This window comes from Paramisgurnus dabryanus, chromosome 22 (assembly GCF_030506205.2).
Source record: "Paramisgurnus dabryanus chromosome 22, PD_genome_1.1, whole genome shotgun sequence".
In the NCBI taxonomy this organism is placed as follows: domain Eukaryota; kingdom Metazoa; phylum Chordata; class Actinopteri; order Cypriniformes; family Cobitidae; genus Paramisgurnus; species Paramisgurnus dabryanus.
In genome coordinates this window covers 1262617-1278466 of record NC_133358.1, presented here as the reverse complement: position 1 = coordinate 1278466, position 15850 = coordinate 1262617, and the positions used below count along the sequence as shown (strand labels likewise).

Sequence of the window (15850 nt, the reverse complement as noted above, 5' to 3'; positions counted from 1 at the left end):
TGCCATTGTAAAAGAAGTTAAAGATGGCAAGTATTTCTCCATCATTGTGGACTCAACACCTGACGTCACACATGTTGATCAGCTTGCTTTGATAATTCGCTATGTCCTGAAGAAAAGTGGTGAGCCTGTCGAGAGATTTTTGGAGTTCATACCATTACATGGTCATACTGCAGAACACATGGAGGAAACACTCAAATCTGAGTTAAAAGAACTGGATATTGATTTGATGGACTCTCGTGGGCAGAGCTACGACAATGCAAGTAACATGGCAGGGAAATATTCTGGACTCCAAGCATAAAAAATAAAAATCCTTATGCTGACTTCATACCATGTTCTGCACATTCTCTTAATTTAGTTGGTGCATGTGCAGCAGAATGTTGCCTAGAAGCAGTTTCATTTTTTGGCTTCATTCAAAATCTCTACAACTTCTTCTCAGCTTCAACTCGGCGGTGGGAGATTTTAACAGCCCATCTCACAAAATGTGAGCGAGGTCTGACACTTAAGAGCCTTTCCGGCACAAGGTGGTCTGCAAGAGCTGATGCAACAAAAGCTCTGAGATTTGGCTACAAAGCTATACAGGATGCTTTGAGCGAAATCAAAGTTGACCATGGAACCCCCAGAGCTGCTCAATATGAGGCGAGTCAATTAATATCACTGATGGAAACCCTTGAAACTGCAGTTATGACAGTACTGTGGGATGAACTGCTGAGAAGAATCAATTTAACCAGCAAAGCATTGCAACAGGTACAAATTGATGTATGTACTGTTCCTATTCTGTACAGTTCACTCATAGAATACATAGGACAGGCCAGAAATGATTTCGATGTCTATGAAACAGAGGCCAAGACTTTCACATCGACAGAGGGATACAAAGCAGATAGCAAAAGGAGACGAGTGAAGAAAGTTATGTTTGATGAGACTACAGGTCCAGAGGTGCAGCGCTCAGGCCGTGAAGCATTCTTGATTGACACACATTATGTCATCTGTGACTGCTTGTCACAAGAATTGAAACAACGCAAAGACGCATACAAAAACGTGGAGGAGAAATTTGGTTTCCTTACTAAAACGAAATCAATGAACATTGAACAAATCCGTGCAGCCACAGAAAAGCGGAAGAAAATATACCCCCAGGATCTTGAGGAGGACTTTACAGCAGAGTTATTCCAGTTCATCTCAATGGTAAAAGATGAAGAATCAGTCATGGCCATGTACAAGAAGTTCCTAGAGCTAGGCTTGAGGGATGCTTTCCCTAATGTGGACATTTGCCTTCGCATGTATCTGACATTACAGATTGCAAACTGTTCAGGAGAAAGATCATTTTCTTTGTTGAAATGAGTAAAAACATACTGGAAACTGAATGCCTTTGCCCTGTTGGCAATTGAAAATGGATTCACAACTGCCCTGGATTTTGAAGACATCATCGAGGACTTCACCTCATCAAAACTCAGGAGAAAGCATTTGTAAATGTAAGTTTTCCATTTTAACATCTAAATCTGAATAAGTAAAATGAATATTAAAATCAAATGTAAGATGCATATAAATTAAATGTATGATATAGAACTATATTGAAATGAAATATGTGAACCAAACCAAGTATATTCAAATCTCAAACAGCTGTCTTATGTATTATGCCGTCAAGATGTGTTTCTGCTGTGATGGAGGCCTGTGATGCTGGAAGGCTGAAGATTATCCCTGAGTGGAGCATGCTAAATGGTTTCCTTAGTAAATGTTGCTTGTTTTTATTTATTTTTATTGTATTTATTTATTTTTTCCAAAAAAAAATTATTACATTTTAAATAATAACAAACATAAAAAAAAAACATGTATCACTCACACACACACATTCACATAATCAGAGACCTGCACCTATCAGAGATAAAGTAAAACAACATTTCGTTGTCAAGTTTTAAGTTACAAGAAAATCTCATTTAAAATGACAATAAATGATGATATGATATAATAATCATGTATGGCTCCCATAATTGTACAAAGTCCTTCTTATTCCTAATTACAACATTAATAAATGTTGTAAGCTATTGCATTTTGCAGAAAATCTTAATTTAATGTGTTACAAGATAAACTTATTTGCTCTGTTTACATAGTTTGCTGACACCTATTGGTTATTTACTGGTACTACTGCCTTATCAATGACACTCCCAATGGATCAGATGAGGATAATTTAATAGCATTTAATAGAGCCGTGTAATGACGTATAAATAATACATTTAGCAAAAAATAGTCTGATAGACGGGTTAATATAAAACACATGACTTAATTTGGCATACAAACAACCAATTTGTAACCAAAGACTAGGCTATGTAAAATGTGAATTAACTTTTATTAGTAACTTTGGTAAGTTTCAGATTTCAATTCATAAATAACCTTGATGGGGGGGGGGCAAAAAATGCAGCCTGCCTAGTGTAGTCCATTTGTTTAATCCGGCTCTGGCTACGGGTACTGTGTTCCATTGCTGTCCTGCCCTTACCGAAAAAACAGCCTGACCAAAAGCTGTTTTTCTTCGGGGGATAATGCAATCTTCCCTTACTGCTCCTCTGGTTATCCTAACCTCACTTGATCTAAAATGTACAAGGTCACATAATGGAGGAGGTGCTAAACCACGTCTGATTTTATAAATTAAACAGATTTTGTTGAACTTGATTAGATTATCCCAAGTAAGTAACTGATATTTACTGAGAATTCTACAGTGGTGGTAATGGTGTGGTTTTTTATCCAATATTTTTAAGGCTTGTTTATATTAAGTTTCTAATAGTTTTATTGTTGTAGAATGCGTATTAGACCAGCTTATTAAACAATATGTTATTTGGGATAAAATCATAGAAAAGAAATATCATTTAGCGGCTTCTGTTGAAAGGGAATCTCGGATAAATCTAAAGTTCACTAAACTAAATTTAATTCTATTACTAACTTTTTTAATATGTGTTTTAAAATTAAGGTTTGAATCTATATATAATCCTAAATATTTAAATTCTGTGACGACCTGTAATCTCTCTCCAGATATTAAAATTTTGGGTTTTGTGATAATATTATTTTTTGAAAAGAACATAGCAACTGTTTTAGATATATTCAATTGCAAACCGGATTTCTCAAGCCAGATTGAGATCAGTGACATGGCCTCTGTTAGTTTTGAGCAGTGATGGGCAGTAACGCGTTACTGTAATCCGATTACTTTTTTCAAGTAACGAGTAAAGTAAGGGATTACAATCGCAAAACGAGTAATTAAATTACTGTTACTTCCCCGTTAGCAGACTGCGTTACTGCGTTATTTTTTAATCTTGATTTTGTTTCGTGAGACTCTCTCGTGTCGTGACGCGAGTCGAGTGACAATGACGTATGAGCGCCGCGCCGTCAGTCAGTGTATTGTTGAACGTGAGAAGACAACATGGAGCGCGGAAGAGAACAAGACTATGCAGCGTTTAATGCTTGGAAGTACCGACATTACTTTGAGTTTAACCCAGTTAAAGGTGACAAAAACATCAGCGTCCGCTGTACACTCTGCGTGGGAATAAAACTTTTATCCACAGCGAAAAATTCTACCTCAGATCTAAGCAAACACCTAGCAAGCCGGCACAGCAATGTGAAACTTACTGAAAAAATCCCTGAACCCCCAGCTGACATGACCGCTGCGGCTCCATCTCATACACGTTCACGCGAAATCTGATGTAAAACAACAGACTATATATCTGTATTTCATGGATTATTGGACAAGCTGACGTGACCGCTGCGGCTCCATCTCACGTTCACGCGAAATCTGATGTAAACAACAGACTACTATATTTCATGGATTATACGCATTTGTGGACAAAAATTGTCATTTGATGAATTTTATTAGACTGATTTCATGGGTTATTCACACAACTGAAACAGACCGGATTCGACTCGCGATCGTTATAAGGTAAGAAGTCCCGTTTATATTTTGCATCTAGTCATCTGGACTTCTGTAACAAAATACATTTCTGATGCTAGAGCATGTATCTCAAAACAGAGACAATCACCATACAATGATGCTAAACCCGTAGACCTTTTAAACGATGTATAGTAATGTTGATATTAATATTAGTAATCTTTGTAGACAGTATGCTATATAGATATTGTTTGCAGGCTTAGAAAAAAACGACGCCATCACGCCCACGAATTAGTGCGCGTCGAGAGGTTAAAACAGATAATGTTTCATTTGATTCAATTTCAGATGATGGAATATGCAGAAAGAATAGAATAAGCACCTTAAGTTTTTCCCTTAAGTATGACACTTAAGGGGTAAATTCCCCTTACCTACAGTAATAATTTAAGGGTGTTGCATACAGTATAATCCCTTAAATGGTTCTCTTAGGTAAGGCTAATCGTTAAATGTTTCACGACAGCGACCCAGGTTTATAAAATACTATTGTTGCCATGGAGATGCAACAGAAAAAGCTTAAGGTTTTTTTTTGCAACACCCTTAAGTTGAAATGAAACATAAGGGTGAATTTAAGGGAAAATTACACTTAAGGTGCTTTATGCAACTGGGCCCTGTTGCATACTGTAGCATATTCAGGTTGTGCATCATGTTTTTGAAAAGTAATTAGTAAAGTAACTAATTACTTTTGAAAATAAGTAATCAGTAAAGTAACGGGATTACTTTCTTAGGGAAGTAATCAGTAATCAGTAACTAATTACTATTTCCAAGTAACTTGACCAACACTGGTTTTGAGGCAACTTCCTCTGTAGATTTTCCATAAGCCAAGATAACTGTGTCGTCCGCGTACATCAAAGTGTCACAGTTCTTACACAAGGATGGTAAATCATTGATATATATCCTTGTGTAAGAACTGTATTGTTAACCCAGAATATAACACCCGGCTCACGTCACGACGGCAGCCCAGTGGCTCAAACATGTGGAGAACTTCCTGTTTTTGGTTTAGCCCAAGTTCGAGCAGTGTTCACACCACAGAAGGGTCGCACCAAAGTTCGGCGACAGCCGCTCCGAGACCACATGTTTAAAGTGGTCTCGGAGCAGCCGTTTAGTGTGCACCAGAGTGTGGCTGTTGTGTTCAGACTGACCCAAACGAACCGTACTTGCACCAACACGTCAGTTGGGCCGACCTAAACATTGCATGTGTGAAAGCACCCTAAAAAGCAAACAACAAAACACAAACTATAAGACACTTACTGAAAAATGGATGAAGTTCATTAAGGTAAAGGATCATTGCAAAAATGGCTTTACCTTCGTTAGAAGAAGAAGATGATAAAAACAGGACTTAACCACAGCATTTATCTGCTAATCAAATTTAAAATTATTATCGAACCAAACACCTAATTTTCTTGCACAAGTATTTCTATGTGGACTAAGAAAGTCAGATTCAAAATCATGTACACAGTGCTCATTTGAGCCAAACAATTTGAATTTAGTTTTACTTTCATTGATGCTTAAGAACTTAACAACATACCTACTATTGGTGAGATCTTAACGATTTCACTAATACAGTCTGTTTAACTGTGAGTTTACAGTTTTGGAAAACAAAAACTGTGAACAAACAATATTATTTTGCATTTCTACAGATCACATGTAATATGTAGATACCCGGGCCTCATTTATAAAGCTTGCGTACGGACAAATTTGATCGTAAAGTGTGCGTAGGCAAAAATCCACGTCAAAGTCCATATTTATAAAAACTGTCTTTGACGCGAAAAAGTGCTTAGCGGCACGTCAGGGTCTGAGCAGACGTACGCGTTTTGCTTGTCAGATTGCTGCAGGTTTTTAGAAATATAAGCCATTCCTGCTGTTTGAAATTGGGTTTAAACATTAGAAAGCGCTCTTTTATATGTCTGACATTAATTAACTTTTTGTTTAAAGGCGGAGATCTGAAACTGCTCAGCTGCGCGCACAAGTTCAAATTAATTTGCGATTTATAGATTTTAAAGGGGTTCGGGCGTTTTCTGTGCGTACGTTCGGTTTATGAATCACACGTACGCATTTTTGTTAAATGATCGTAAGATCAAATGTAGGATGGTTTTTACGCAGCATTTTATAAATGAGGCCCCCAGCATGCAAAGCAACATGAATAAGTTATGCTGTAGGGTTTTTGTGGTGGGTTTATTTTGTAATCTCCAAAGTTGCACTTAATTATTATTATTATTTGTTTATTATTATCAGTTACAGTGAAAAACAATATAATTACTTACAATGACATGGTTAAAGACAAATTTACAACAAATTTAATAAAAAATTATTACCAACAAATTCGTAAAAATGGAACCAGCTTGCCTTAATTTCACTGTCAATTTCAGACAGTAATTTATTGTAAAATAATTTGGTTTAATTCTGTAAATCAAGCCAATAGTTAATACCATTCATAGGCAGCTGGAAATGTGGCACATATAAATGACTTTCACAAATGTCCTAGCTTAAGTGCATAATGGCCCCGGTTCACTGCTATCTTAAAGCCACAGGGTTGTGGTGACGCAGGTGCGAGTGCCTGATCAATGCTGCTTTCAACTTTAATGATGATTATGTCTGCTTTGATTAAAGAAACTCTTTTTGTTTAAGTTTCTCTTCTGGAGTAAGACAAGAGACCTCATGCACAGTTATGTAGCGGTCACACAGAGCTTCTGGACATTAGAAAACACACTGGTGGGATTCATGTTCAATGATCTTATCTGGTGTGGACAGGAGGAGGGAGAGAGAGGTACTAAATTACTGCTTCATATATGTAGAACTACATAAGTGTTTTGAATTCAAACATGATGCTAAACACATTTCTGTTCCTAATCATTAATTTATAGGATTTGATTATCACTCTTGTCCTGAATGGTCAACATGTTTGAACCATCCTGTTTTCTCACTATGGAAGCAAGCTTCTCAGAATGTAAGCCTTTTTCAATTTACAGGTAACCTAAACCATCATAAAGAATAATTAAATTTGTCATAGCATACAATCTCTGTTAATGGTGGATTGTGTAACTTTTAAAGGGATGACAGAAATGCAATATACTAGAGATAACTATATTATGACTAAATAATTAACTGTATTGTTTTTATAACCTTACAATGAGCCGTTTTTATCTATATTCACCACGGGTCCCCTTACATGGAAGACACCGTTGTTTCTACAGTAACCCTAAACGGACAAACTGTTCTACAAAGCGCGTTTCATTCCTAAATTGTCTCAGACAAGGACATGTTTGTCCTGTGGTGACCATATGTAATTTGAAATTGAGGAGTGAGCTGTTGGCTGCAAATCGGAATCTCTCAAAAACTACATGCCCCTAAACTTTACACACACCACCTTAAACCACTAGTGACTTAAAAATATCTAATTATAGTTTATCTAAACAGTTAAGCTCTGATGAATTTTATGTGATAATGTTGTTCCATTTTGTAAATGCTGATGCATTAAATATGAATTAATGTGAACCTATACAGTTTGCAGCAGCTGCATGCGGAAATATAACAGTGTTGCTAAATGGATCGATTCATCATGCTTTCAATCAAGAAAGGTAGGAACACTTAATTTGTTAGATGTGTTACATAAAGTGAAGTGTGATGCTTTTTCTTTAAATGTGTGTGTTTTAATTTCATTTTGGGTTTATTTGTTCTTACTATTATGATGAAATTGGTAAACTATTATGGGCCATCATTACTGTATTTTGGTATTATTTAGGGTTTTATATTTAGGTACTAAACTTACAGCTCTGCTTGATATTAAAATTAGGAAATATAAAAGTTATTTTCATGTCTATGGTGATGAATCTCAGCTGTAAAATCAAGAAAGTATATTCTCTACAACCGACACTTTTCTCCGAAAGAACAACATAAATTAGACTGTTTAAGAAAAAAAACACACTTCTACCTCCACCTAGAGCCTGTCATTTGTTAGATAAAAATCCTGCTCACACTACAGATCCACCCTCCCCCCTTGCGCGCGTTACAATATCACACGCATCCACCTGAATCATTTCTAGACTTAAATCAGCACCTTCCTTCTAAATCTTGGAAAATGTAATTTATGCATTTATCACACCATAGCTGCACTATTGTAATTCTTTATAATTTGGTCATCCGCAATCATCCTTCTAGTGATGCTCAGTGTTGTTTCTTTGTAATTACCTTGAAATAAATGATCAGTTATTAACATTTGTGACCAGTCACGGAAAGTAGTGACACAAGTCGGATCTGGGGCATTTTGAGTTATTCATAGATTCTGAAAGTGCAGTTTCTAAGCTTTTACACATGGAACTCTGATAAGATTTGGAGAAGTTGTGGCCATTTGAATGTAACACATTCAAGAAAGAGAATGCTGAGAAATTTGAGAAAGAAAAAAGTTAACACTTTCCCTTTTCCCTGGCTGGAGAGACAATAGGGCTCATTTACATCTCATTAGCTAAGCCATACCCCCTGTAAAGCCGTTTTGAGATACAGATGTTCTAGCATCATATGTAGTATTTTATTACAGAAGTCCGAATGAACAACATTCAAAAATAAACAGGACTTTTGCCTTTGTGGGGATCACAAGTCGAATCCAGTCTGTTTCAGATGTGTGAATCATCCAATGATTTTTGTCCACAAATGCGTATAATCCGTGAAATATAGATATATAGTCTATTGTTTACATCAGATTTCGCATGAACTTCTGGTAATACAATATAATATACATTCTGAGGACTATTTATATCGTAACATGTAAGGGTATATCAGATTACAGTTCGGTATTTGCGTTCTGTTAAACACATGAACCCGCTCTGTGTAACTTATGAGTTTGAGTCGAAATTAAACTACTCCGTAAGATTTCTTGAAGAGCTCTCGCGGTACTTTGACGTCATCCGACTGCGCCGCCCCATAAAGTCAGTGACGCGGCTGACGTACGATGCGGCTGACTGTTATTTGTTCCGCCCCAGCTTCTTTTATTTTTCTTTTGTTTTGTGCGCCCGAGATTCATTTACAGTCTGGGGAGACGCACGCTATAAGTTTGAAAAAAATAAATAAAACTAAGGAAACATGTCTGAGGAACAGGGCAGCCGCGTCACTACAAGTCACGTGACTTCACGCTCGAGCCGGAAGAGAAGACAATGCTGAATAAAGTCATAATTCTTGCTATTTTTGGACCAAACACATTCTTACTAACCCACTGATGTCACACTTTGATGATATTTTTATTACCTTTCTGGACATGGAAACCGTACATAGATTTTCAATGGAGGAAACAGAAAGCTCTCGGACTAAATCTAAAGTTAAAACATCTTAAACTGTGTTCCGAAGATGAACGGAGGTCTTCCGAGTTTAGAACAACATACGGGTAAGTCATTAATGACATTATTTTCAGTTTTGGGCGAACTATCCTTATTCAGTAGTCACGCTGTTCCCTGTGGGGGCAGAGGCGAAAACACAAGCTTATCTAGTATGTAAATATACACACAGACAATGACACCCCCCGCTGCACGCTAGAATCTCCGGAAAAACAAGCCTATTTCAACCGCAAAATGTAAGCTTTTAAATATACATAAACTGCTATCTCAAACATGGAGAGGCTTCTTCGTGATCTCAACTAACAGATTCTGCAATAAAACGAAAATCACAAATTTTGAAAAAAAAAACTTTGATTCTCATTTTCTCGAAACTTGTGCTGCCGACTTGTGTCCCTGGTTTCCGTGACGGGTCACATTTGTTTGTGAAATAGGCTACCATATGCTGAAATTGTTGAATTCAACAGACAAATACTTAAACTGCAGAACTTTTAACTTCTTTGACTCAACAACAAACAGTGCTGTTACCAGTATCTTATAAATGTGATAAAAAGTTTCCTGTCTTTATCAGAATTCAACAAGCCCCATCATTCATCTCTGATATTATTTATTTGAACTCAGATCCTAAGTTCCTTCAGATCTACTAACAAAGCTCTTCTATATGTCCCACGTTCACTGAAGAAAGACCGTTGCCACATTGTTGCAGACGTGGGTTAATGCCTTTCTGGATGAGAAGCTTGGATTGTGGTGTGATCCACTTAGTCTCTGGATGCACAGACCAGAAACTCAGAACTTGGTTGTTCTACTGTATGCAATCTCTAGCATGCAGGCTGGAGACTCAGAACGATGTTTAACTGTTAATGTCTTGCTCAATGAGAGACCCAGAACTTGGGTGCTCTGTTTCAATCTCTGGGGGGAGACTCAGAACGATGGCATTACTGTTATTGTCACTCTCAGGGGGAGACCCAGAACTTGCGTCCTCTGTTAGTGTCTCTTAATACAGGTCTGGAGACTCAGAACAAAGAATGTCTACAAAAAGCGTACCTTTATCCATTTCAGATAGGGAAGAGTTTATAAATTGGCACTTTCCTGTTGCAGGACTGTGATTGGGTGTTGATGTCAGAGGCAACCCACAGAATGTGGCCCACCTTACTTCACTGTGAGGAACTCATTTGCATAGCGTGAAGTACACAGTTTAACTTTGTCTTTAGAATTTCAATGCATTTTTTAAATATTTGTCCTTTGGTTAGCCAATATATCTGCATAGCCATGCTGTTTCCTTAAGGATTTTTACTATAACCCTGGCTTCAGATGATAGTAGAAGGGGTTTGGATGGATGATAAGGAGAAATGTTGTTGACCAATCAAAATGTCCTCTTTTTCAAGGTCAATGTATCTTTATTTCATACCGGCAGGTGAAATTGTTTTGCAGATAAATAGAATTTCGTTCAGAGAAACACATACAAGACATAAAAACGTAAAACAATTTGCATACAAATATACTGGTTAATAACATCAGACACATGCATATACCCTTTTGCGATTCAACTAACTATCACATACTAAAACATCTCTCTTCTTTTTCTTATTTAAAACCTCAATTGCCGCAGGAACAAAAGTATTCCTGGAGCGTCTCATTTTCCATCTCGGGGCCACAAACCGGCAACCTGAGGGAAGTAACTGAAACCTGTTCCTTAAGGGATGCAGCTCAACAATTAAAATAGTACTTGCCTTCCTGTACAACTGACTTGTATAAATGTTTTTCAGGTCTTTCTTAAAAAGACCAGGTGTAAATGCCCTCCGAAACGTTTTCGAGACAGATTTAAATCTGATCACTCAAACCACTTCAGGAGGTGGTCTGGGACACATTTCAGATGAAACTGGTGTAAATACACCTGCAGGGCTCTCAAGTTTTGAAGACAGGCAAGAGTGACATTTTCAACCCCCCACCCAAATACAACAATGGGGGGTATTGTGTTTTGTAAGGATTACTGAACAGAATTTAACCAAATACAAATACAATTTTTTCCTGGCTTGTTATTTAGGTGTGTAGTGACTCGACTAAAAAAGACTCGACTTTACACCTAATAAACACAAGACAACTTTATTTAACTTGTGTCTTGCTAACATGCATAACTGGTATGCAGCTCATGTAATAAGTTTGCTAAAGTTTTGCTAACACAATAAGCCTATATCATGGCCATACATGCTAATGACCTGTACTTAATTATATATACTTAATAATCCATTTATAATAAAGACACAACAGTTGGATACAGTAAAGTTTTGCATTTTATGCAAAGGCTGTTTTTCTGTGAGGCATGCTGGTAGTGTCTTAATCTTTTGGTTGGTGGGTTTAAAGGGGACAGAGAATGAAAAACCATTTTTACCTTATCTTTGTTGAATAATGGTAGTCTATCCACATTCACAAACATACAAAAAGTGCTAGACATGCTAAACATCTCAGTCTCATAGAAATTCCTCTTTTAGAAATGTCAGCCAGAAAACAGCCCAATCTGAAAAACTGATGCTTATGACATCACAGGCATCTCACTGCCCCTCCACTTTAAAATAATTGGCTAAATTTTTCGAGTGGCAGCAAAGTCAGCCAATCAGTAATGAGATTGCAAGCTAAGCCAGTAGGAGGAGCCAAATAGGTGCAAAACCACTTGTTTAAAATCCCCCACCCTAATAGAGCTATCTGAAAGGGGTTTTTTAATAAGCTTCTAAGGCGTTACAGACCCAAACAAAAAATGTTTTGTCTACATGTCACATCACAGAACAAGGATAAATACTCCGTTCAATCATTCTATGTCACCTTTAAAAAATGTTTCTTTGGTAAATTAGACAGACAATATATCTAAAGTTTAAAGTGATGACATCGGTCCCCCATTGTCCCACTTTACCATGCTACTTTTTCCACATTTTGTCTGACTGGAGGTGGTCACCCTAATCATGGGTGTTTAGTGTGACCTCTCTTGGCATTAAACACATCTTGAGCATTTTTTAGCAGTGGGTAAAGTAAAAAGACTAATTACTTTAAAAATTAGAAATGAGGATTTAATTTTATTTATGTTTATGAGATCCTGCAGTTTCCTGCTATTGCTCAAGTGGAAGGTGAGTTAACCCTAAAACTTAAATCTAATTGTGGCATGGTGGCCTAAGACTTTTGCCCAATACTGTGTGTGTGTGTGTGTGTGTGTGTGTGTGTGTGTGTGTGTGTGTGTGTGTGTGTGTGTGTGTGTGTGTGTGTGAATATATATGTGAAAACGGAATATAAACGGAATATCACGGAAACCAGGGACACAAGTCGGCAGCACAAGTTTCGAGAAAATGAGAATCAAAGTTTTTTTTTCAAAATTTGTGATTTTCCTTTTATTGCAGAATCTGTTAGTTGAGATCATGAATAAGCCTCTCCATGTTTGAGATAGCAGTTTATGTATATTTAAAAGCGTACATTTTGCGGTTGAAATAGGCTTGTTTTTCCAGAGATTCTAGCGTGCAGCGGGGGGCGTCATTGTCAGTGTGTATATTTACATACTGTATAAGCTTGTGTTTTCGCCTCCGCCCCCAAAGGGAACAACGTGACTACTAAATAAGGATAGTTCGCCCAAAACTGAAAATAATGTCATTAATGACTTACCCGTATGTCGTTCTAATCTCGGAAGACCTCCAACACAGTTTAAGATGTTTTAACGTTAGAGTTAGTCCGAGAGCTTTCTGTTTCCTCTATTGAAAATCTATGTATGGTTTCCATGTCCAGATAGGTAATAAAAACATCATCAAAGTAGTCCATGTGACATCAGTGGGTCAGTAAGATTGTGGTGAAGCATCGTAAATACAGTTTGGTCCAAAAATAGCAAGAATTACGACTTTATTCAGCATTGTCTTCTCTTCCGGTTTGCGCGTGAAGTCACGTGACTTGTAGTGACGCGGCTGCCCTGTTCCTCAGAAATGTTTGCTTAGTTTTATTTATTTTTTCAAACTAATAGCATGCGTCTCCCCAGACTGTAAATGAAGCTCGGGCGCACAAAACAAAAGAAAGATAAAAGAAGCTGGGGCTGAACAAATAACAGTCAGCCGCATCGTACGTCAGGCGCGTCACTGACTTTATGGGGCGCCGCAGTTGGATGACGTCAAAGTACCGCAAAGTAGAGCTCTTCAAGAAATCTTACGGAGTAGTTTAATTTCGACTCGCTCTCGCGGTACTTTGACGTCTTGCAGCGCAGCATGAAGTCAAACTCATAAGTTACACAGAGACCCTATTTTAAATACAAAAATTGAAGGCGGGTTCATGTGTTTAACGGAACGCAAATACCGGACTGTAATCTGATATACCCTTACATGTTACGGTGTAAATAGTCCTCAAATTGTATATTATATTGTATTACCAGAAGTTCATGCGAAATCTGATGTAAACAATAGACTATATATTTCACGGATTATACGCATTTGTGGACAAAAATCATTGGATGATTCACACATCTGAAACAGACTGGATTCGACTTGTGATCCCCACAAAGGTAAAAGTCCTGTTTATTTTTGCATGTTGTTCATTCGGACTTCTGTAATAAAATACTACATATGATGCTAGAACATCTGTATCTCAAAACGGCTTTACAGGGGGTATGGCTTAGCTAAATGAGATGTAAATGAGCCCTATTGTCTCTCCAGCCAGGGAAAAGGGAAAATGTTAACTTATTTCTTTCTCAAATTTCTCAGCATCTTATCAGATTTCCATGTGTTACACATCGTTAGAAAGCTTAGAAACTGCACTTTCAGAATCTATGAATAACTCAAAATGCCCCAGATCCGACTTGTGTCCCTACTTTCCGTGACTGGTCACATATATATATATACACCCCTAGATATACTAGGGGTGACCCCGAATAGTTGAAGATTCGATGCATCGATAGAAGCCTGATTCGACTACCAATCTTACAGTCGAATCGTCGCAGATGTGTTATGAAATGAGGATCATTCAATTTTGGCCGTATATGGGTGCACACATTATCTGATTTCACATATAACGGCTTTCTCACAATATATTAATATACAGCATATTATGATAATGCTGCAAATAATATGTGATGTAGCAGCTTTCAATATATACTTTAAAATGCGTTAATAAATCCAACAACCCCTGTGACCGGGCTACACGTCCATAAGAGGTTTCTATGTTAATAAACCATTGCCTCTTTGTTTCTACATTTAAAAGACAAAGCTGGCAATTATGGCTATACTTTCGTTCTTTTAATAATTTCTTTATTTTATTTTATTTATACATCACTCTGGGTTATCTGATTTAACTATTTGGCTTGTTGTAAGGTTTTGTTCTGTGTTTTCTTGTGTTCTGTGTATTTTTGTTATTGGGACTTTTATTTTGACACTCTGTTCTGTTCTGACTTTTATTTTGATTCCCATCATGCCATATCACGCTTCACCCTTCCTGTCTGTTTGGTATTAAAGCACTTCCTGTAGACCTGTTCCTGGCTGAGTAATACTTAGCCGTTATCTGTTTACCTGTTTATCTGTATTCTGTTTGCCTGTAGCCTGTTTCTGATATCTGTTCCTGTTTTTTGACCTGTGCCTGTATTTGGATTTTGATTCTACTCCGCCTGCCCTGACCTATTGCCTGTTTTGGATTTTGATTGTGGATTTACCCTATTGGATTTGTATGCTGGCCCTTTTGGGATTTTACTTTAATAAACCTTTTCGCACATGGATTCACATCTCCTTCGCTTTCATTAAAGCACCCCCGTTACACTTGTGTTTTGTTTCCGTGCACTTGAGGCATTATGCACATTTGTTCTGCACTTTGTTACTTATGGCCTTATTTTATTTAAAAAAAATATTTATTATAAACTAGGGCTGGGACTCGATAAAAAAAATAATCTAATTAATTAGAGGCTTTGTAATTAATTAATCGAAATCAATCACATATAAATATTTGACCTGAGAACATTGAGAAGTTATTTTTTCACATGGATTTTTAGTATACCATGAATAATGACTGAATACATAAGCTTAAGCAACAAAATATTGTTTATTTTTGTTCAACCAAGTCGTTGTACCCGGAGTCGGCCTAACGTCCACGCTAGCTGCTATATGTTTTGCATTGAGATGATACTTGAGGCTCGATGTGCTGCGGGTGATATGTGAATTCCTTGTTGCATAGCTTACACACAACCATGCTCTTATCGACCCTTCCATCCATTCGTTTTTTATTAAAAAAATTCCCATCCACGGGCCAACCAAAGCGATCTCATCAGCTTCTTCGTTCATGTTCACTGTGGTTTGTTGTTGTCTGAAGTCATGAACGCTAGTTGGTGCTCCAGTATAATCGGTCCGCCGAAACTCATCCAATGAGAAATGTTCCGCGGTGCAAAAATAAGTGCGATTAAAATGCGTTAAAAATGTTTAACGCGTTATTTTTTGTGTCACCCTTTAGCTAGCGCGCGAACGCGCGGTCACCCTTTAGCGCAGTCATGTATTATATTATAATACATGTAGAGTTGATTTGCACAAACGGATAAGTTCCATATGAAATTCAAAATGATCATTTTTAACAGGGTCCTGTTTATGATCAGTAATTGCACTTTAATGGCAATAAA

General features: G+C 37.3%; 1 protein-coding gene across 1 annotated transcript in view; it reads left to right on the top strand.

Moving 5' to 3' along the window:
* LOC135777772 (ADP-ribosyl cyclase/cyclic ADP-ribose hydrolase 1) overlaps nucleotides 1–15850 on the top strand; it is a 232216-nt gene that overhangs the window by 114401 nt on the left and 101965 nt on the right. The window contains exons 5-7 of the mRNA XM_065288005.1: nucleotides 6545–6683; nucleotides 6781–6863; nucleotides 7421–7494. Of these exons, the coding sequence (XP_065144077.1) occupies nucleotides 6545–6683; nucleotides 6781–6863; nucleotides 7421–7494 (296 nt within the window). The remainder of the gene's footprint in view (nucleotides 1–6544; nucleotides 6684–6780; nucleotides 6864–7420; nucleotides 7495–15850) is intronic.